The following is a 21,263-nucleotide window of genomic DNA, read 5'->3' as shown; positions in this document are numbered from 1 at the left end:
TGTTGCCTCAAGAAAATAGATAGCAGCAAATAATTGGTTGATAGTAAACCTATTTTTGAGGCGTGCTTGAACACATGATGCTGCCTTACACTAGGTCAGACCTGGAGCCTTTTGTCTACTCTGACTGATAACAGCTTTATGCTGCATGTTTGGACATGTGTGTAGTAGAATGGAATTTGTTGGGGGGATTTAAATAAAGAACTGGTTAAAAAAATGAGAGCTGTGCTGTTAAAAAATGGAATGGGTGGCTACAGCTAAGTATCTTATGCTCCATCTATTAATTCAACTTCCTTCAGGTATCGTTTATAATAAGCATCAAGACTAAATAATGCATTGTTTTAAAAATGACTTCTACTTTAATAGTTTTTCCCCAGTAGATGTAAATGAGATTAATTGTAGTCAGAATTAACTATTTTAATGCTTATTGTTTGCATTTAGCTTCTAAGGAAAAGGCATATAGGAAATGACATTGTTACCATTGTCTTCCAAGAGCCTGGAGCACTTCCTTTTACTCCAAAAAATATCCGTTCTCATTTTCAACATGTGTTTGTCATTGTTAAAGTCCACAATCCTTGCACAGAAAATGTGTGCTATAGGTGAGTACAGGTTTCTTGTTAACTGACTTGGTCTTCTTTAAAAAATCACTTTGATTGTCAGTTTGTCATTTCGTATGCTAAAATTTCTATGAATTTAAAAATTTTAATGATTAGTACAATTTAGGAATTTTATATTATTTAGTGCAAAATAATTTGAGCGGTACCATTGGAAGTTAGTAGTCACTCATTGCCCTGAGATCCATGTTACTCAAGGTGAAAGGAGCAACCCCATTTACTAAACTGGACTCTCTCTCTCTCTCTCCCTCTCCCCCTCCCTCTCTCCCCTCCCCTCCCCTCTCTCTCGGTAGCCTGCTCCGGGTTGCGAAATACCTGCCTTACACTGGGTTAGACCATAAGCCTTTTGTCTACTCTGACTGATAACAGCTTTATGCTGCATGTTTGAACATGTGTAGTAGAATGTAGATTTTGGGGGGGGGGGTAAAGCCTGAGGAGGGCAAGGTTTGGGGAGGAGACAGACTTCAATGGAGTATATTGCCATAGAGTTCACCTTTCAAACTGGCCATTTCCTCCAGGTAAACTGATCTCTGTTTCCTGAAGATCAATTGTAATAGTGGGAGATCTCCAGCCACCACCTGGAGGCTGCCAACCCTTATATGCGTGTATAACTCAGACTGTAGAGAAAGGTGGGGAACCTGAGTCAGTTGTAAGTTGGCTATAATGAATCAAAACCATACTGTGCATCTGGCCACATCAGGAAACTACTGCAGTAGTAGTATAACAGTGCATTCCTAAGGGGAGTTACTCCAGTCTAACCCCACTGAAATGAATGAATTGGAGTAACTCTCCTTAGGAATGCACTGTAAGACTACCAAGTAGTCATTCTAAGTATACAGCATAACACAGACAGTTGCACCCATAACAAATGCTGACTAGCTTAGCATAACTAGTATATGGTATCTGTAGTTTTCTTGATAAAAAATGGATTTTACATCATTAAATTTCACCATCTGTTTTATGGCTCCTTTACCCTACTGTTTGTTTGTTTTTCTTACCTGTGTATAAAATAACTCCGAAGAACTAGGCTCTGGTTCATGAAAGCTTTTGCCATTTGTTTTTACAAATGGTTGCAATGCATTTTTTATATCCTAGGATCCTGATACTCAGTCTGCTGGTATAGATGTTTCTGAATCTGTAATATCTCATTTTATGATGTGCTAGTTACAACAGGAAGCGTACCCACATTTAACACTTCTTGGTGATTCAGGTGTTTTAGGATTGTACAGAAAATGCCAAGAGCTGCATCTTTTGAAGTGTATTTTAACACAATCTTCTTTGTATGTACATGTATGTCTGATGTTTAAACAAAATGTTTTTTCAGGTAATGAATCTTTGATAAAACAATCATCTTTCTTTTCATGTTCCTTTTATTTTCAATCCTAGTGTTGGAGTTTCAAGATCAAAAGATGTCCCACCATTTGGGCCACCAATCCCCAAAGGAGTTACTTTCCCCAAATCAGCAGTCTTCCGGGACTTTCTTTTAGCCAAAGTTATTAATGCAGAAAATGCAGCACACAAATCAGAAAAATTTCGAGCCATGGCCACCAGAACACGCCAAGAATATTTGAAAGACCTTGCAGAAAATTTTGTTACTACAGCAACGGTAGACACATCCGTCAAATTTAGTTTTATTACACTGGGAGCAAAGAAAAAAGAGCGAGTAAAACCAAGAAAGGATGCCCACTTATTCAGTGTTGGAGCAGTGATATGGAATGTTATAACACGGGATTTTGGTCAGTCTCTTGACATTGAATGTCTCCTTGGTATCTCAAATGAGTTTATTGTGTTGATTGAAAAGGAATCAAAGAATGTTGTGTTCAACTGCTCCTGTAGAGATGTTATTGGATGGACGTCTGGGTTAATGAGTGTTAAAATCTTTTATGAAAGAGGAGAATGCATTCTTCTGTCTGCACTTGATAACTGTGCTGATGACATCAGAGAAATGGTTCAAAGACTAGAAGTAAGTATGGCTTCTTTTGATGTCTTCTATTTCAGAAGTTACTATCAATGTTAAATATACATAGAGAGATGGATAAATGTAATACTTGACTGTAGAATTTGGAAATCAGAGTTTAGGTGACTTGTCCAAATGGAAACATGAGGACCTTCCTATCTTGAAAGAAATTACTGTGGTATTGACTGCTTGTATGTAGGCATGAATTGTGCGGATTTCCACACTAAGGGAGTAGTATGTAAGATAAGTAGGTTCGCTAACTGTCTCTTTCAGTTAACCTAACTAATGATGGATCTTTTTCTGCCCCAGTTTTTCTGTGTTTGAAGTATGAATACATTGTCTTTGGAGAAAATGTCAAATGCAGTTCTTCCTCAAAGCAGACCAATCCCCTAAACATCCTGGATAACCTTCTGGCTGTAGGCTCTTTCTTGCTCCTGGTTGTGACTCAGACAGTTTTGCCAAAATTGGTGATGAAGTATCTTTGGGAAATTGCATAGAGCAAAACTAGGTTTACCAATTCAGGCCTGGAACCAGTGCTTGGGGAGGGTGGAGTTTGGGAAGGGGAGGGAGCTCAGTAGGTATGTGGTGCCATAGAGTCCACCCTCCAAAGCTGCTATTTCTTCCAGGGAAAATAATCTCTGTAGTCTGGAGATCAGTTGTAATTCTGGAAGAATTCCAGGTACCACCCAGGCAACCCTAGGCAAAACGTGCATTGGACTATGATATGTCATGAACTATATTTCTATCTTAAACAAAGTACCGTATATACTCGCGTATAAGCCGAGTTTTTCAGCCCAAAAAAAAAGGCTGAAAAAGCCGAACTCGGCTTATATGCGGGTCAATACGGTAGAGGAGGGAGGGGGGAGTTGGGAGGGGGGAACTTACCGCTTTCACTGCCGCCAGGCCCGCGCACCTTTCCCCGGCCGGCAGCGGCCTGGGGGGGCCTCCTTCAGGCGCAGGAAGGCCGCGCCGCCGCCGCCGATTCGCCGCCTCTCCCGGTGAGTAGGGGGTTCAGGGGCTCTTCCCCCTCCCCCCTTGGATGACACTGGGGTCGGGGTGGGTCGGGAGGGCCTGGGAGGCCGGCGGGAGGGCGACCTGGGGCAGAGGCAAGATCATCCCTGCGCTCTAAAATGGCGGCCGCCATTTTAGAGCGCAGCATTACCGGTAAAGGGAATTTCTTATTGACCCTCAGCTTATACGCGGGTCAATAAGAAATTCCCTTTTCTGGCCTCAAATTTGGGGGGGGGGTCGGCTTATACTCGGGTCGGCTTATACCCAAGTATATAAGGTAGGTTTATGGTTTGCTTTTATGAGAAAAAAATATGAAATCAACATGTCTGCCTTGGTCTGAGTATTTTGCTCTCCTGTCTCAAACTGAGACCCTGGAACAAGATCCTCTTTGATAATGTAACCAGTTGGGTTTGGTTCAGAAAACTCCTCAGTAACACACACCATAAAGCAAAAGAAAGCTTCGTTGAAGAAATTTTAAGAAAATGTTATAAAAGCAATACATATAGTTCCAGTGGCAGTTCAAGTTCCCAGAAAACAACAAAACTAGCTGTTTACATGCACCTACTCAGTTCTGCAATGTAGATATTTGTTTCTCACAACTAAAAACAAAGGTGTTCCAGAGCACACAGCTAAATTCCATAGGCAGCATGGATGGGGTAAAGGAAAGAAAACAAGAAATTAAAAAAAGGAAGATGTACCCTCTCATCATAGGCTACACTTTATAGAAAAGGCAGGTCATCATCTCCTGACCTTCTCCAACCAATCATGAAGCTGTTTCTAAGGGACATTCTGGACATGAGCAAGTTTCCCCCTCCCAACCAGATCCACTGCTGAAACAGATGCGCTTGAGAAATGGCCTTGGCTATGGGGTGGTGGTGGTGGTGGCTAACACTGCTATCAGATCAGAGAAGGGGGGGGAGAAGGTGTTAAGTGGAACTTTCCTCTGAAGATGGCTTCTCTCTTGACACTTTTGGCATTCAACCCTGTCTTCGAGAAATGAAACAATGGTATTTCCTAATTATGTTATATCTCCAATACTACTATACTGCACATTTGGATTAAAGACATATACATTTGGATTAAGCATATATACATATACTTGTATTTGAGATAAAAATATTTATATGCAGAAGCAACTTCTAGTATTTTAAAACATTTATTTGCTGAAAGCGACTTACTCTTGAAGAGGAGATAATCTGATTACAGTAATCTGAAAATTGTTGCTTAATTGGGGGGAGTTACACTTATTTTTTCTTTAATTATTTAAATTTGTCCAGAAGAGAGCCCATGCCCAGACTCACCCCCCCTCCCAGGCCCCAGAGCCAGGATACTTACCTGGTCCACAGCCATCGGAGGGAAGAAAGGGCATCAGGGAGCAAGCAGGCTACTTGCCTAAAGCAGACAAAATTATAGGAGCCAGCCAGATGATTGAAGAGGGACACCAGGGCCAGTCCCAGGTGTAGTGGCTATTAGGTGAATAGAGAGGGGTGGATGATTGGCTCCTCAAGAACAGTAAGAACAGAGAGGGAAATAAAAGGTGGGCTTCACAGACAGGCCAGGGAGGAAGGAAGCAGCACAGTGCTGGAGAGGGAAGCCCAGTGGTGTTCCAGGGGAGGAAAGGAGGAACCTGTGGTGCTCAGCTGGGATCTTATCTTCCCCAGTGCTGGGGCCTAAGGAGCTCCAACGTGGAATGCATGATGGCAGAGAGAGGGAGGAAAGCCTCACTGAAGAGGGCACTCACAAAATGTATTGGAAGCAGAAGGTTTGCTTGTTGTTGTTTTTCTTGAGGCCTGAAATGAAAAATGAAAATATGGAAATTTTGAGGGGGAAAATGTTAAACATTTTCTCTTTAAGATTATTAAATACTGTTAAAATCAGTATTTTAAAAGATTGTCAGAGTCTGTTCACACTACTGCAAACATCTTAAACTCAGTGTAAGCAATAGTGCATTGTTGATAGCATTGACAGTACATTTGGCTGGGTTAGTAAAAAGTAATACTGTCAACTGTCTAGGACATTTTTATCCCATCCTTCACTCAAGAACAGCATATGTTCCCTTCCTTTCAACTCTGTGAAGTAGGTTAGGCTTAGAGAAAGAGAATTGCTGTCCTAAGGTCCCCCAGCAAGCTTCAAAGCAGTGTGTGAGTTTGAATCCTGGTCTTCCAAATCCTAGTCCAGCACTCAAAGCACTATACCACATTGGCTGTTAGGATATGAAGGCTCAACAGTACTTTCAGATATTGCAAAAATACAGAACATTTGGTCTAGGAGTACCATCTGGAAGAATTTGTGATCTCAAGTCCTTTGTACAATATAGCCTTGGATTTACTTAGGGTTGTCAGCCTCCATGTGGGGCCTGGAGATCTCCTGGAATTACAACTGATATCCAGACGACAGAGATCCTGGAGAAAATGGCTATTTTGGGGGGGTCGACTCTATGGCAGTATACCCCATGGAGGTCCCTCCACAACCCCGCCCTCCCCAGACTCTACCCCCAAATCTCCAGGAGTTTCCTAACCTGGAGTTGACAACCCTGGATTTACCCCATTTCTTATTTACATCAGATTCCTCCATCTTTTGCATCAAATGAAATAAACATGACTATCAAGCACACACATACATGATCATAAAAATAAATTTCAGGCACTAGTAGCATGACATTTGCAAAGTTTGTTCCTGTTTATTCCAAGATTCTATTTTCTGAAGTCCGTGAAGCTCAAAATCAAAGTTCTGAATCAGAAGCTATGGATCATTCAGTAACTGGTTATTTTCAAGCATGTATGTTTAATAGAATAACTGTATTTTATTTAAGCTTAGTTTGTAATGGTTCTCTTATGAGTGTATGATTATGTTTGACAAGTATTTATTGATGTATATAGCTATTATTCTTTTATTATGCAAAAGTTTTTATTGTTGGTCTTGGACCGTATTAAACTATTACTAATAGAATTTGGTGGTATATAAATTATGGTTTCAGGATAACTAATTTTGACTACAGGTTGTATAGGATATCTTCAGCTTAGTCTTATACATATTTCCTTGGAAGTAACTCCTGCTGACTTCAGTGGCTTACTCCCAGATAAGTGTGCAGGATTGCATCCTTAACAAAGAATTCAATTTTGTTGTTCAATTTTAGCTGAATATCCAAATTTATTACTCTTTAATTATATTTATGACTTCTTCTTTTCTAAGTTTTATTCCTAAAAGAGTTTTAACAGTACAACTGCAGATGCAAATTTACTCATATTATTTAAAAACACGAAACATTTAAAAACTAATTTTAGGCTGGATACAAAACCTAAGTATTTAAATTTCCCACGAAATTTCCTTTTCCCCCTCCTGGCTTTAAACTATATGTAAATTGTACTTTTCTTGTCTAGTGAGACCATAGATAACAATAGAATACTTTTCCAGATAGTTACCAGAGGATGTGAAACAGCAGAAATGACCCTGAGGAGAAATGGCTTGGGACAGCTTGGATTTCATGTTAATTTTGAAGGGATTGTAGCAGACGTGGAGCCATTTGGTTATGCATGGAAGTCAGGCTTACGTCAAGGCAGTCGACTAGTGGAAATCTGTAAAGTGGCTGTAGCGACCCTCACTCATGAACAAATGATTGATCTGTTGCGCACTTCTATGACTGTAAAGGTGGTGATTATTCAGCCACATGAGGATGGGTCACCTAGAAGGTAACCTTTGATAATGTATCCCATGTGCCTTTGACATTGATTATTATTTTGCCCTTTCAATGTTGACTTTCTTTAATATGGAGCCATAGAAAGTTAGTATTGTCATGTATCATTGCTAAGGAGATTGTTGTAGCTAAAACAGTTATGTAGGGATTTTTGTGTTAAATGTTTTTTCAAAATCAGTTGTAAAATTATTTAATAAAATTTGAGTATTGCCTATTGGCAGTTCATGCACTTTGAATGACATTGTACACATGCTTGCATATCACCTTGTTTTCTGAAAATGCTTGTTTTTAAATCAAAAAGTTCTACTCTAAGGGAGCAATCTTAAACGGTTACTCCCAGGGAAGTGTTGTTAGGATTGCCAACTTCATCACTTATATCTGAACTAAAATTTTAAAAATCATGCTGTTGCTGAAACATTACTGTGTACTCAGTGAATCAGGAATTCACACTGAATGTATCCTTTCCAAAGGTGAGCTGAAAAAAACTTCACCTACTATTGCTTCTGTTTGGTGAATGCTTGTAGCATGAAAGTTTGTGCTCTTCTTGCTCTTCCAGTATCGTCTTATCTAGAAAATCACAGGATTTATAGGACCCAGAAGTTTATTGAAGTCAATGGATATGATTGACTTGGCTCAGTTAATTGGACCCCCAAAATCATATTTAATCTTAATAATATTATTATTAGCAGTAGCATGTGTAGCTGATTAACTGCTTTTGCCACTTGGCATCAGTATTTATTGATATCTGAATATTTTGGACTAGGAAGGATTTTTATTGTACAATTTTGAGCTTTTTCAGTTATTTAGTTCTACATGACAAGAAGCCCATTCCTGACCTCCAAGGACGAAAGTCCCTTGGAGGCCAGGAAGGGGCTGTGCCGGCTTTCAGTCCCCCTGTGCTGGTGTCGGCATTACTTACACTGACCAGGGTGGGCCCAACGCCAGCGGGGAGGCCCGGATGCTGTCCTCCTGGCGTTGGTGCAGCAGTGCCATTCAGGGATGCCGGCTGGGTGTGCCAGGAGGCAGAGCTGCTCAAATCTTCCAACAGTTATTTGATTCTTCTTTATTTCCCACTTTTGCGTTCCAGTCACCTATGATTATCAGCACCTCTAGGTGTGTGATGTATTTCTTCCTGGACACTTGCTTAAAAGCTTTCAATTTCTTCCTCGTAGAAATTGATAGATACAGATTTCTAAAAGGTGTTCTCTGGCTTCAGCATGCAATAGGCAATGTTTGATATGTATTTGAAAGCAAATAATGTGATCCTTATGATGGAAAGTATTTCTTCATTTCTCAAAGTTGCTATATTTATGTTTACCACAGGGGTTGCTCAGAACTTTGTCGAATCCCCATCCTTAGAATTGCATTCGAACTCCCTGTCAATCAAGGGGTTCTGTGACTCGGACAAATCCTCAGAATTCAGCTGTCTGTCACACATGCATATGGTATGATGGCTGTTGCAAAAAAAAACAAAAAAAACCCTCATTTTGATAATGAAATCCCTGTAAGCAGACACCACATGTATTAGCCAAATCATGTGTTAAGTTGGCACTCAATGGTCATATCATCAATTTGATCTATATGGTGTATTTACCTGTTACAAATATTTTGGCAGCATATGAAAGCACTGTCTTAATGGACATAACAAACATGTTAATATTGTCGAAGGCTTTCACGGTTATAGTTCATCAGTTCTTGTAGGTTATCTGGGCTGTGTGACCGTAGTCTTGGTATTTTATTTCCTGACGTTTCGCCAGCAGCTGTGGCAGGCATCTTCAGAGGAGTAACACTGAAGGACAGTGTCTCTCAGTGTCAAAGTGTGTTGGAAGATAAATTCATAAACATCAGCACAACTTTAACAGAAAAGAAGAGAGTTTAAGAATGAATAAAGCTTGGCTTCCTGTCCTGAAAAACTCCAGTCCACAATATCCATGCAGATTAGCTTCGGATTCCACATGTTAACAGATCACTTCAGGATACAATGGTTCCACATTAACATACCACACCCTAATTAGCACATTACCTTGATACTTACAGGACAATGATTAGCACATTACCTTTGATTCTTTTGCAGGACAATGACTCAGCTCAAACCCAACGCCCTTCTACTATATATATTACTTTTCCAACACACTTTGACACTGAGAGACACTGTCCTTCAGTGTTACTCCTCTGAAGATGCCTGCCACAGCTGCTGGCGAAACGTCAGGAAAGAAAATACCACGACCACGGTCACACAGCCCGGATAACCTACAAGAACAAACATTTTAATATCTGAAACCAAACTTGGTAACACATAGGGAGAACTGAAGGTTGTTTTCTTCACTTGGGGGATTTTGTGTGGCACAGTTTGAGTAGCCTTAGCATATTTTGAGAAAGAAGGGAATTAAAAGTGAAAATTATGAGAGCCCACTGATCCCTCTTACAGAAGTGTGTGTGTGTGTGTGTGTGTGTGTGTGTGTGTGTTAAGTGCCGTCAAGTCGCTTCCAACTCATGGCGACCCTATGAATGAAAGTCCTCCAAAATGTCCTTTTACAGAAGTAGATCCCTAAAATGCTGGCATTTTGAGACACTAGATTGACATCAGTCAATAAATATTTGTCCAAATAAAAGTTGACATATAAAACTATGAAATAATTTATACTTGAGAATATTGACATAGCCTGCTTGTAATTAAATGCATTAAATTCTCATATTCTTCACTGAGTGCTGGACTATGACAATTGAGTGTAATGTCTATACCATTTAAATAATGGTAGAGTTCCATAAAGGATATCACCAAAGCCTTCATATTATTCATATTCCTGTTTTTAATTACATAAATCTTTAATGAACTTCAATTTTACATTTTAATTTGTACTAAAATACCATCATGAAAAACCACAGGGTTAACAATTCATTTTAATAATTTTGGTCAATTATTTCAGAAGCTCACCAAGCAACCAGTCATCCTCCAGTGACCCAGGACCAAGTGGGAGTAGTCAGTGGAGGCACCAAGTGGGATATGATGGGTACTTGTTTCTTTACATCTCTGTTTCATTTGTATGCTCATTGACTTGGATTCCAGAGTGCATTTCCACTGATGGAAGGATTTCATTCAGCAGAACATGACTTTCTTGTCACCACTCTACTGCTGGGGAGCAATATTTCAGGTGGCATTTTGGGCTACCAGTGAGAAGGAGGAGGCAAGAAGGTCATAGTCTGTTGAAATCTCTCTTGTCAGCAAGAATGCTTTTCGGGAGCTAACCCATTGCTTGTACAAAATGTTATTATAGAATATCAAATTGTTGTCACTGTTGCCTTGATGAAGGAGGCTCCTATTACTTTCAACACAGCAGCATATATTAGAGAGTTACTTCATGCAAACTGAATTGGAGGTTTAGGATTATTGAGATCCTAATCTCTGCAGGAATCGTTGACCAGTTGGAATGATCTGCACATAGAAGCTGGTGAAGCTTAACAACCCTCAAGGAGTTTCCTGTTGATTTTTCTGCTGTTCCTGTTGCAGCTCTGGTCAAAATCTATAATATGGAGAGGCCCATGGGGTGTATACAATCGTTTCTAGGCATCTTCTCTCACTGGCTAGGTTTGCTCATCTGTCTAGGATACCAGATAGAATCATAGAATCCCAAGAACACCTTGAGTGGGGAGTCAGAGGTTTTTAGCAGGAGGAGGCAATTGGCAAAAATCAGTCCTCTTATATTAGCAGGAATTTTTCTTGAGTCCCTGCCCAAACCATGATGTTTTGTATGGCCAAAGTTCTGAAAAATGGAAAACTACTCCACTCTTGTCCCCTCAAAAACCAACATCTGTGCAAGGTACTATAATGTTCAATATTCACTTTTTAGGTATTTCAGGTTGTTTAGCAACTCCAAGAAAAATCCAGTCCATTGGCTTGGATACCACCTAGAATTTCTGTGGGCACAAGGGAGTTATTTTTGCCACTATATTTTAAATATGCATCAATATGTGCCCTAGTTCTAGATCTAGCATATCATTGCTAGTTTCAGGAAGTGTATAGTATAAACAAATCTGAATGCATAATACACTATTGGATTAAATAGTAAATTAGTAATCTGACGTTGAACAGGTGACAGATTTACAAAAAACAAACAGGCTTGTAGATACTTTTCAACACACATAGTGACTCTGCCAAGTTTTGACAATATCCAGGACTATGATGCAACTTTTTGTGTGCCAAGTGTTGATTTGTCATGGAGTGAATATTGGATGAATTCCAGTTATTGTTGCTGACAATATACTTGAAGGGATGCAGCCTCCACCTGAAATTCATGAAATCAACTGGGTGACCTTAGACCTATTTGCTCTCCAGCTGACAAGGAAAACAGTTTTTGAATATAATTAGTTGCTTTCAGAGGGAGAAACAGCATCTTTATTTCTGTTTGTTACAAGGTGCCAGTCCCCTTTACTTCATGAGCATCAAGGTTCAGGTCCACTGGAGAATGAAGGAGGCAGAGAACATGAAGAATCTTTGGAAGGGGCCAGACATCCCAGTGGTAATGAATAACCTTTCTAAACTGAGTTACCATTTCTGCTTATCCTGCTTTCCCCTTGTATTAAAGTCTGTCTCATAAAAGATATTAGCAGTCTGACATCTTAAAACATCTGAAAAAATAAAACATGCAACACCTGCTAGCTGACTTAGAAGCACAAGAGTACAATCAAAATGCCAGATTGAATAGAACTGAGGAAACAGTGATGTCTTTTTACCACAAGGCTCAGACCTGTCTTGTTGTTTTTAAAGTATTCGGTGGAATATTCAAATTTCAAAGAATTATTTTTGACATATGAGATCCGTACAACTAAATGTAAATCTGTATGTTTCAATTAGTACTGAAAATATATGTGCATCCCTAGCTAAATTTCAAGATTCATAGTTGACCCAAAACATTAACTCTGAAATTGTGGGAATGATGCAGTGACATGATCAGGTGCTCTTAAGTACATCAAAATGAGGAAAGGCCCACAAAATTGTTCTCCCTCCAAACAAACCTTGTACTTCTCCCTTGCCTTTTCTCTTCTTTTTGTCCCCTTTTACATTAATAGTACGTGTGTTTCTCAAACAGTTGTAGACATTGTTGCACGCATCAATCTTCCATCACACTGAGAGCCAGCTTGGTGTGGTGGTTGAGAGCGGCCAACTCTCATCTGGAGGACCGAGTTTGATTCCTCACTCCTCCACGTGAAGCCTGCTGGGTGACCTTGGGCCAGGCGCAGTTCTCTCAGAACTCTCTCAGCCCCACCTTATCTCACAAGGTGTCTGTTGTGGGGAGGGGAAGAGAAAGCTGCTTTGAGACTCCTTAAAGGGAGAGAAAAAGCAGAGTATAAACACCAACTTCATCTTCTTATTCGAACAGTCCTTCACACACTACCCATTATAGCGCTTTCTTGCAAGTATGTATACACGGTCTCTTGTGCAGTCTGAGAGTCTCTCCTGGTTTATATATTACAAAGCAGCGTGGTTGCAGTTTTCTCATGGCTTCCATGCTGCTCCAATAATATTCTGATTCATTAATCACATGGAATATATGTGTATTGTGTCACACATCTCATAATAGCCGGCAAGCTTGCATGGTTACGCCTCATGTAATCTTTCAGCCCCATATAAACCCTGAATTTAGCATAAGCTGAAGGCATGGAGGGAGTGTCACTGTTCTTCCTTTTAATGTATATATTGATATGTTGCACCTCTCACTTAACATTTCTGACAAAGACCTTCAGACACCCAAATATTATATTTCACATTTTGATATTATAATTAATATATTATATATTAAATAATATATTATAACTATTATGTCTTTTCATTGCCTACATGTACAAGCACCTGCCAGTTGAGGGTGGAAACTGTTGTAACTGCCTCTTATACCATTAACCCTTCATATTGCAGCATCTCTTCTTCCTCTGTTTGCTGATCCATATTTGATACTTAGTTACTGAGAAGACTGGTGGTGTTCAGTCTTTGTGTGTGTGCCTGGTTCATTAACCTCTAGCATATATGTCTTTACATTGCCTGTTCTTGCTAAACAGGCTAATACATACCCATGTATTGACTTTATTCCCTATATTTCACCCTCCTGTCCTCCTATTTATTCCCTACTTTCCCCCCTCCTGTCTCTTTTTGTCCCCACCCCACCCTACCCTGTGGTCTTTGTTTTTTTGTGTTTTTTTTGGTAGCAGTGTGGCAATTGAATGGTGACATAACAGAACATCCCACATCAGATGTTCAGGGATGCAGGGAGTTGTCTGTGCATGTGTAATTAGTTTCATTTTGTTGGGGAATAATTTTAAGAGTTGCCCTCCTTACAAGTTCCATCACATTTTTCTGCAAACTTTGAGATGCTGCCCTTAAAATAATACCATTTATTCCCTTCCGTTCCAGTAATTGCCTTTTTTCACATCTGTACACCAAGAGAGAGTTTAGAAGTAGAATAAGGATTTGCACATTGATTTCACATAGGGTTGCTGAGAGCTACAAAAGAGCCCAGACAAATATTCCCTCTGCTGACCCCAGCCATATAGACCCAATTCAAATGTCACTTGAAAACATAGTATGACTTGCTGGACTCCATGGAAACCTGATTCCATGCCCCCAGTCCACCCCTCTTGGTAGCCCTGTCTTAATATTCTGCTTATGCTTGTTTCATGTGGATGATACTGCATATCAATATTTACAAATTAGCTCTTAATTTTCCTTCAGAATCTCATATTTTAGTATATTACATAGATTTATTAATTTAAGTGAGTAGACAAGAGTATGCTGTCTGATCTGGAAATTCCAAAGAATTTCTCTGTGTCAAATGTGATAGCATTAAGTTGTGAGTTTTTTGTACAATATGTTTTGTATTTTTAGAAATTAAAACACATAATTATTTATGGCAGAAATCAAGTGGCATGCACCATCTACCAAAGTCTTGAGTTCCTATAAAGACCGGGCTTTACAGAAAGAAAACAGTGGCAAGGATTCACCAAACAAATTTTCTCATGTAAGTCTTTTTACTTAGGGTTTTCCAACGTAGGAAACGCTCTCGTATGAATGTGCACACAGCCTGTGATGCAGAGGGAAGAATATAGACTGGAAGAATTTGCAAGAAGCTGGTGCTTATGGAGCCGCCACTTCATTGAAAGTACTATCACAGCCTTTACATATAGAGATTGGAAACACAGAGAATATTACACTGTGAGAGGCATGAGCTGCTGGTGCAAAGAAACTTATTTCTGTACCTTTCTACTGAATACTCCTCTTTTCTTTGGAATTATTTTCCATGCTACCATCTTGATGGACTTTAGTATAAGAAATGGCAATTTGTACAAAAATCAAGAAGTCTTCCAGTCCCTTGGCAAGGAGGCCAGCCAGTTTATACCTCGCCACATTACAAATGTAGATGACAGTGTCTGTCAGTTTTCTAAATATTATGCAGAACTGATAAGCATCTCTAATTCAGGAGTGGTTTCAAGTGTTCTTTCTGGCAGTGACCTAGAAACCAGCAAATGCTCTTTATAATGCACTTGTTTTCAGGTCACGGGGTGGATTAAAGCCTCACTAATGTAAGCATTACTCTAGTATCTGATTAGAACTTGATTTACACTGGCTTGCTTAGTCCTCAGTATGTGTCCCTACTGTATTCAAGTGACATTCATACTTTTTCATCTCTTGTCATATTGAGAGGAATAAACATCTACTTTAATTACTAGTGATCACATAGTTTATTATTTAGGCAAACTTTCACCTTTAAAGAATGCATCTAATTGGAATCTTGTTGTGATTGTTCTTGTTAATTTTGGGGGCGGCGGTGATGACCTGCTGTTAAGAAACAATTATTTCCAGCTGAATTAAATAATGTGAGAATTGAAGTGTGAGAACTGGAAAACAGAGCCTGTTTTTGCACTAATATTACTTTTGTGGTAAACTGATGTAGGAATTAGGCCAAAGCCATATTCTCCTCCTTTCCCTAATTTACATATATTTCCCCTTCCCTTCAACTACAACTTAATCCTGAGTGTGTGCTTTTGTGAATAAAATAGAAGAGCATCCATCAAATTTGCTTTTTCAGCTTGTTTTATTCCCACAACCTGTTATGAACACTGCCAGTGCTGATTCCCTGCTCAGCTAGATAACAGAAAAGGCAGAAGGTTGGAAACAGACGAAACTGGCAATTTCCACTGATTCCTCACTCTTGCAGCAGATCCTCCGCATGCTTTTCCTGGGGGGTCCCCTGTTCCCCCAGGAGCAACGTCTTGTGGAGATCAGTGGGCTGCAGTGGGAAGGGGCAATCTGTAAAGTTCCATTCCACTGATGGAAAATTTAGTCTGGATCCAACCCAGTAGCCAGAGGCAAGTGCTGTCTGTACCATCTGAGAAGGAACATTCACACAAGGCTTCCCTGCAACTTATCCCCAAGCTGGCTGTTTTGTATCTAGGAAGACTCTTAATGTCTTGTAGACCTCTTACTCCCTCCCTCTGCAGTCAGTCACACTCTTTTCAGTACTGTCTCCCCTTTTACAAAACAGTGACTTAATAACAGAGTTAGAAGTTGTATTTTAAGGTAAGACAGGGTCTGTTATGATGCTGTTTTATTTATTTGTTTATATTTTATTTTAGAACATTTACACTTAACTGGCAATAAACCAAAGAACTTCTGTATGCATATGCAAAAGGATTTCCCCCCATGGATCTACAGCCCACCACTATTACTCACTTTATTACAAACTACTTTTGAAACTTCCTTGAGTTACAAAAGCAGTTTACTGTATGATCTGAGAGCGGCTGTTAGTGAAAGACAAGTCCAAATTCCTGCTAGGCAACTGGTGCTGGCAGCACTGTGTTCTAGAATAGGACTTGACTCTGGTGGGCTAGTTCCAAGACACCGTGTAGCATGTGATCTTCTGGCTCTTTCCCTCCTTTCATGAAGGTAGAATCCCCTGATATACAATATAAAACCAGTCAGGGGAACCAGTAGTTCACCTTGTGGGAGACCCAGCTCAATAGCTGTGATCTGTAGTCATCCTCAGCAGAACTCTTGCTTGAGCGTAGAGATCATCTTAGATTTGTCTTAACTTCTAAGATGAGTGCTAGCATGCTTCAAGCTTACTTTTAACTCAGCTCTGTAGCCTCAGATAAATAGATTCATTTCTTTAAGCCAGGGCCAAAATGGAGTGGCTGTCCCAAGAAGACACAGACAGAAGTTCACCTGCTATATGGAAACCATTCATTCATCTGTGAAAAGCCACCAGTAACTTTTGTTTAGTTATGTAGAAGCATTTCTGGCAACAATAACCAGGATTTCATAATATAATGTGAATAGCTGGGTACATGTCTGAAAGGAATTCACTGTGCACAATCTCATGTAGTCTCATCTCATATGCAGTGAAAAATATCCAGTCTGCTTTTCAAATATCTTGATAACAATACTTATGATGCCACTCACGTGCGTAACAAATAATACTAGTTGCATGACCTGGTATCTATGCCAGCTTTATTTGGTACTTCTAAAAATGGTAATATGACAAAGTTTGCATCCATCATTTGTGAAAACTCTTAATAACAGGAAATATAATTGTGTTGTAAAATATTTCTTTAAAGATTGGAGACAAAAACTGTTCCAGCCACTCCAGCAGTAATACTCTGTCCAGTAACACGTCTAGCAACAGCGATGACAAGCATTTTGGCTCTGGAGACCTAATGGATACCGACATGCTTGGATTAACTTATAGCAAAGGGGCTTCTACTGACAGTGGAATTGATACTGCTCCCTGTATGCCCGCCCCAATTTTGGCTCCTTTGCACCTGGCTGGAAGCCGGTCCGGGATACATGGTCGTACTGATCAGTGGGCCGAATCTTCTGAAACTACTGGACCAGATGACGATCAAACAAAAATGTATACTGTTCACAGCTATGCTTCTGCTATTTCTAGCAGTCATACGGGTGATGGAAGCATGGGAGACCTCAGTGAGATATCTTCACATTCCAGGTAGGTGATTTTCTTCAATATGCGTAATCATATAGTTGTTAATATGTGGATTTGCTTTTGTTGTAACTAAAATTGCATTGCACCAGAAGCATTCTTACCGTGCACATCAATATATATGAAGAAAGGCAAAAGTAATTCTTTCCCTAAAAAACTTACCCCACAAGTGTCTCTTAACTATTGATAGGAATATACATATTCCATATAATTTCATAGTAAGCGCAGATGATATAGCATACTTATTTCAGTCATGTCGATTTGTTTGCTTTGGGATATACTTGTACCTTTATATTTCCATTATGAAACCTGTCAATTACCCTGCTGCTCTCATGGCTGTAAAATCTTTGGATAATTTCAGTAAAGAAAGACTGGTGCCTTCCGTAGCTGCTCAGGTGTACACTGGTGCCATGTAATGTTGATTACATGCTTTTCTGTTTTTCAGCTTAGATTTTTATTCAGGTATAAAGATATGATGAAGCAACATTACATAATACTATATTTTACAGTTTAGATAGAAGTACTGTAAATGTCCTTTGTCCTGACATGCACAGAGCATATACAAATCGTGAACTGTAATCCAAGGAGTGCTGTGCCTGTCACACAGCATGGACTTTTTTGTGGGAGTTGTGCTTGGAGGCTTTCTCCTATAAAGCCAGGAATCAAAGAGGGCATAAAAAAACACGTCCGCCTTCTCTTCAGATCGAATGCTACACATTCACAATAGAACAATGCTTAACAACGAAAGAAATGTTTACAAATAATTGTGTTTACATTGGTGCTTCTGTGTGTACCTCAGAGCTGCTGATTCAGGTTGGTAGTGAATTATTTTTTGCTACTGGATTTGCAGCTCAGCCCTAGTATTGTTTAGTCAGAAGTCCCTTAACTTTAGCAGGGCGTCATTTTCTAACCTGGATTTTTTTTTTTAGATTTAGGTTCAGTATGTGTCAAACTGTTAAGGCCTTGCAGAAAATGGGTTCCCTCCTTTCCTTTTCTGAAATCCATAGCACTTGGTAAACAAATGAAATGGGCATTTTAAATCAGTTACATGCTTTAAATGAAGTGGCTTTGCTTGGTTTCTATACATCTAGTTTCATTTTAACCACCTGTAGAATTTGGCACTGAAGTAGGGAAATAAACCTCTTTAAAATAAATCATGGAATAAAATCTTTTTAAAATTCCAGGGGAGTGGCAGCATCTGTTGATGAACTCCAAAGGGGCTGGAAATGGGTGGCTCACCACAGAAAGTAAGGCTGTGTCTCTACATGGGATTTCCCCGTGCGTGGGATGCAGGAAGCCCCAGCGTTATGTTGGATTAATTCCAAGTCATCCTGTTTTTTGTTTTTTTCTCTCCAGTTTAAAGGGGGACTTGTGGACTGGCTGCTAATGGCATGTCCATCCAGATGTTCCACCCATACCCATCATGGGAAAGGGGCGGAGTTAAACTCAGCTTTCAGAATGGTATGCTGCCCTGTGCCATTTTCCCTTTTAATCCCCTTTAAAGCCCCCCCCCCCACCTTTCCTTGCTGAGTTAAAGCATGGCTTGGAAGAGAAATAGAGGGAGTGGGGGTTTCAGAGATGGAGTGAAGTCCCAGTCTGAGTGCTGTCATGCCTGTGCTTGTACAGGGATGAACAAGGTTTAGGGTCAGTGGCAGCAGCGAGTGGCACAGGAATAGGAGTGTGGATGTCCTCCCGTGCTGCTCGTTGTCCTTCCTTACAAAGTTATGTAAACTATTTATATTTATCCTACTTTTCTAATTAATCAATTGGGAGTGGTTAACAACCACTATGATTAGCTTATCCGTCCTTTTGAATTAATCATGTTTTCATCTGACCTCTGCAGCAGAACATGTAATCGTGTATTGTGAGCCTTCTGCCTTTTCTTTATAATATCTTTTTCTTTTTATATTTGTGTATATAATCTGGTGACTGAATGTAATACTTCATGCATCTGATGAACTCTAGCTCTTGCAAGTTTATGCCACTCTGATTTCAGTAGTTTTTTTAGGTGCTGCAAGACTCTTTGGTATCTTTGTTTTTCACTTCTAGTGGGTCACATCATTCAGGAAGTCCATCAGCACATGGTATCAAAAACAGTGGATCTTTAGATACCTCCAAAGTGTACATAGTGTCTCAAAATAGTAGTCAACAAATATCTGGCTCAATAGCAAAATGCTATCCTAGACAAGGAGCAGTAAGCAAATATGTCATTGGCTGGAAAAAGTCAGAAGGTAGTCCTACACCTGAGGAATCTGAATCTTCTGAATCTCAAGAGTAAGTTTTGCCATGTATGTTTAGGGAAGATACATTTTTGTAATTAGAAAGGGAGGAGCCTAAATTATGAAAAAAGTGAAAGCTCAGTAATAATTCCAAGGGGATAGGAAAATGCAGTCATAAGGCAAGTCCGTTGCCCATGAGTCTCCTGCTTCCTGTTTGTATTGCATCAGAGCAGTCAGAGAGGTCACTGGCATCATGGATGTAATTCATGGAATATTACAGCATGGTATCACAGAACCTGTTTTCCTCTCTGATCAGGATATGATAACGAATTATACTGCCTTTACTAGTTAATAGTCTTAGGTATACGCACTAAGAATTAGTAATTTCCAGTTTTCAGGATGCATTTGTAGGTAGGGTGCCAATCTCCAGGTAGTAGCTAGAGATCTCCTGGGATTACAGCTGATCTCCAAGTGATAGAGATCAATTCATCTGAAGAAAATGGCTAATTTGGAAGGTGGATTCTATAAAGGGTTGCCAACCTCCAGTATTTCCCAACCCAGAGCTGGCAACCCTAATTCCATGGCATTATACCCCATTGAAGTCCCTCCCTTCCCCAAACCCCACCCTCCTCAGGCTCTGCCCTGGAAATCTCCAAGCTTTTCCCAACTCAGAGCTGGCAATCCTCTTTGTAGGGTTGCCAGCTCCAAGCTGGAAAATTCTTGGAGATTTGGGGGTGGAGCCTGGGGTGGGTGTGGTTTAGGGAGGGGAGGGAACTCATCAGAGTATAGAGCCCATCCTCTGAAGTTGCCATTTTCTCCAGGGCAACTGATCTCTGTCGTCTGAAGAATAGTTGTAATTCCAGGAGATCTGCAGGCCCCAACTGGAGATTGGCAGCATTTGAAAAATAAATTCTTAAGAGTTTAGTTTGACATTCCTTTGTTGTACACAATTTATTATTAAAAGGGCACCTGTTATTCTGAACAATTTTTTAAATTACATTTTTGACAATAATGTATGCTTGTGAACTAGAACAGATTACAAGAGAACTATCACTGGTAATTCTGATGCAACTATAATCCATCTGTATTCAGTGGGGTGGATCCTACCCTTCTCCTGCCATTTAACTAGCCAATTTGAAGTCTTCCTCCAGCCTAAGGAGCCTTAAGTGGCTCCTCCACCAACTAAGAGCTAAGAGTCACTTAAGTTGAAGGAAGGCTTCTTAGGCTGGAGGAAGTTTCCAAGGAAGAATGTTAGATCTATGCCGCTATATCAGTTTGCTTAAGATATGTTAAACATTTTGATCTGTGATTGAATGAAAATGCCTGTTAAGGTTGCCAACCTTCAGGTGGGGCCTGGAGATCTCCAGAATTACAACTTACCTCCAGATGACAGGTATCAATTCCTCTGGAGAAAATGGCTGCTTTGGATGGTAGAATCTAGGACATTAGACTATAGATTGTATAGGGCTGAGGTCCCTCTCCTCCCTAAACCCTGTCCTCCCCAGGCTTCACTCCCAAATCTCCAGGAATTTCCCAGCCCAAAGTTGGCAACCCTAATGCCTGGCTAAGTAAGAAGCAGGGTAATAGGGGAATATACTAGTAGTTTTTGGGAGTAAGATGATGCCCATTTTGAACAGAAAAAGAATTATATGGCATGTTTTCTACTCAGAGTAATTTGGAGATCAGGTTTTGTTTTGTTTTTTTAAACAAGTGTCCTCCCAAAACTGAGATTAATTTTTAGAATGTTTAGAGATTAGGGAGAATACAACTAGCAGGACATTATAA

General features: G+C 39.9%; 1 protein-coding gene across 1 annotated transcript in view; it reads left to right on the top strand.

Annotated features, from left to right (window-relative positions):
• The window catches only part of SIPA1L2 (signal induced proliferation associated 1 like 2), a 78,264-nt gene that overhangs the window by 36,963 nt on the left and 20,038 nt on the right, over window positions 1-21,263 (top strand). Inside the window, exons 6-14 of the mRNA XM_056853328.1 lie at window positions 439-596; window positions 1,998-2,574; window positions 6,994-7,268; window positions 8,597-8,668; window positions 10,201-10,284; window positions 11,687-11,790; window positions 14,177-14,280; window positions 16,877-17,265; window positions 19,309-19,533. Coding sequence (XP_056709306.1) covers window positions 439-596; window positions 1,998-2,574; window positions 6,994-7,268; window positions 8,597-8,668; window positions 10,201-10,284; window positions 11,687-11,790; window positions 14,177-14,280; window positions 16,877-17,265; window positions 19,309-19,533 — 1,988 coding nt within the window. The remainder of the gene's footprint in view (window positions 1-438; window positions 597-1,997; window positions 2,575-6,993; window positions 7,269-8,596; window positions 8,669-10,200; window positions 10,285-11,686; window positions 11,791-14,176; window positions 14,281-16,876; window positions 17,266-19,308; window positions 19,534-21,263) is intronic.

Source organism: Euleptes europaea, chromosome 7, assembly GCF_029931775.1.
Source record: "Euleptes europaea isolate rEulEur1 chromosome 7, rEulEur1.hap1, whole genome shotgun sequence".
Lineage (NCBI taxonomy): Eukaryota > Metazoa > Chordata > Lepidosauria > Squamata > Sphaerodactylidae > Euleptes > Euleptes europaea.
This window is presented reverse-complemented; position numbering and strand designations above follow the sequence as displayed.